Source organism: Scomber scombrus, unplaced genomic scaffold (genome assembly GCF_963691925.1).
Source record: "Scomber scombrus unplaced genomic scaffold, fScoSco1.1 SCAFFOLD_183, whole genome shotgun sequence".
In the NCBI taxonomy this organism is placed as follows: domain Eukaryota; kingdom Metazoa; phylum Chordata; class Actinopteri; order Scombriformes; family Scombridae; genus Scomber; species Scomber scombrus.
Window position 1 is genome coordinate 50,001 of NW_026910476.1, and position 2,500 is coordinate 52,500.

The window sequence follows — 2,500 nt, forward strand, 5'->3', positions numbered from 1 at the left end:
CACACACACACACACAGTGCAGTAATGAGGTGAGCAGCTTTAATAAAACTGCTCCTCGTTTGACGAAGGATTCATTAAAATAAAAATATGACAAAGTGAAGCTTTGATCTGAGAGAGAGAGACAGGTGGAGAGAGAGAGAGAGAGAGAGAGACAGAGAGAGAGAGAGAGAGACAGAGAGAGAGAGAGAGACAGGTGGAGAGAGAGAGAGAGACAGGTGGAGAGAGAGAGAGAGACAAGTGGAGAGAGAGAGAGAGACAGGTGGAGATAGAGAGAGACAGGTGGAGAGAGAGAGAGACAGGTGGAGAGAGAGAGAGAGAGAGAGACAGGTGGAGAGAGAGAGAGAGAGAGAGACAGGTGGATATTAACATATTTTTAATTTAATATATTTAATAAAGTGTAATTAATTTTTTTGCTCGATCATAAAAAGTGAAACTCTAAAGTAGCCTCATCACGTCTGTGGGATAAAACCAGTTTAACCAGTTTAACCAGTTTAACCAGATGATACATTGCTTACATACACACAGTGTCATCATATAATATTTATGACATCATAATGAGCCACTGAAGGCAGCCAATCAGACGGCAGGACTCACGTTTGACGGTGAGGTCAGCGTAGGAGGACACGCCCACGCCGCGCTCTGATTGGGCGATGCAGCGGTAGCGTCCGGAGTCTCCTTTGGTCGTGTTCTCCACGTCGAAGCTCGCCACGTAACGCCGCGAGTTCACCGGCTTCGTTTCCCTGACGACCGCCTGGCGACCGCCCATGCCCTGAAACACACAGCTGCTGTTACCACGGCAACCACAGCATCACTGAGCCTGCGTGGTAGACATTGATGATCACTGATAATGATTATTGATTATTGATCACCTGCAGGTGCAGCAGCAGGTTGCTCTGCGGCCGGCCGTTCACCGTGCACTGAAACGTGGCCGTCTGCCCGGCGTTCACCTCCACGCCTTTAATGTGCAGGAAGTGAGGCGTGCTCACTGAGGACACACACACACACACACACAATCACAGGTCAGAGGTCACACTGATGACATCATCATAGAAATCACCTCCATCACCACGGCAACCGACCCGTCCCACTGATCCTCCTGATCTCTGAATCTTCCCCATCCAATCAGAAAATGGATCCAGGAGGATGTGTGTGTGTCTGTGTGTGTGTGTGTGTGTGTGTGTGTGTGTGTGTGTGTGTGTGTGTGTGTGTGTGTGTGTGTGTGTGTGTGTGTGTGTGTGTTTGTTTTCAATCAGGTTATTGGACAGTGTCGGGATAAAAAACAGGCAGCGAAAAAACAGTTCAGGTCAAGGATGTTTACCTCTATGTGTGTGTGTGTGTGTGTGTGTGTGTGTGTGTGTGTGTGTGTGTGTGTGTGTGTGTGTGTGTGTGTGTTTACACAACAGAGCGAATCTAAAATGCGAGTCTTCAGACGGGCAGGTAGATAAACAGACGGATGGATCAAAGTCCATGCTAATCAATTTATATTTTAATGAGCTCCCCTGTCTCCACACACACACACACACACACACACACACACACACACACACACACACACACACACACACACACACACACACACACACACACATATATGTGATGACCTTGATTCTACTGCCAGCTCAACTTTTAACATCGTTATCCAATTAAGCAGCCAAACCTCGTTAACCAATTAGGAGCCTGTTCTACAAGGGGGCGGGCCTTTGTGTGTGTGCGTGTGTGTGTGTGTGTGTGTGTGTGTGTGTGTGTGTGTGTGTGTGTGTGTGTGTGTGTGTACTTACTGCACTGGTGTCCCTGCAGTGTGATGTCTTTGATGGCCAGCACTCCTCTCTGACCGGTGCTGACGGCCTCGAACACAACCTGCAACACAACATCAATATCTGCATTATTGATCCCTATCAGTACTGCTGGGGGGGGGGGGGATAGAGGGGGGATAGAGGGGGGTAGAGGTGGTGGGGGTGGTGGGGGTTTGCTGGGGGGTCAGTCACTGTGTTCTTGTTCCAAATCAAACATCTGACGGCTCCTGAGTGAAGCAGTCAGCTGCTCTTTCTTCTTCTGCTGCTGTTTATTCAGCGGTAGTCTCTCAGCTGACTATAAAGGTCGGTGCTGATATTAATTATTATATTTTATATTATTAATATTAATTATTATATTTTATATTATTAATATTATTAATATAAATATTGATCCTGTTTAACACACATCACAGTACAGTGAGATCTCCAGCTGTCACTGAGCTTCATGTGCTGCAGTAAATATAGATCACTGCTGTATGTAATGTATAGATACACACATATACACACACATATACACACATATACACACATATATACACACATATACACACATATATACACATATATACACACACATATACACATATACACACACATATACACACATATACACACATATACACACATATACACACATATACACACATATACACACATATACACACATATACACACATATACACACATATACACACATATACACATAT

At 45.3% G+C, this 2,500-nt stretch overlaps 1 protein-coding gene across 1 annotated transcript in view; it reads right to left on the bottom strand.

Moving 5' to 3' along the window:
• The window catches only part of LOC133977048 (receptor-type tyrosine-protein phosphatase mu-like), a gene marked incomplete at its 5' end in the record, with an annotated part of 60,763 nt that overhangs the window by 38,820 nt on the left and 19,443 nt on the right, over positions 1-2,500 (bottom strand). Inside the window, 3 exon segments of the mRNA XM_062415189.1 lie at positions 595-769; positions 870-985; positions 1,779-1,857. Of these exon segments, the coding sequence (XP_062271173.1) occupies positions 595-769; positions 870-985; positions 1,779-1,857 (370 nt within the window).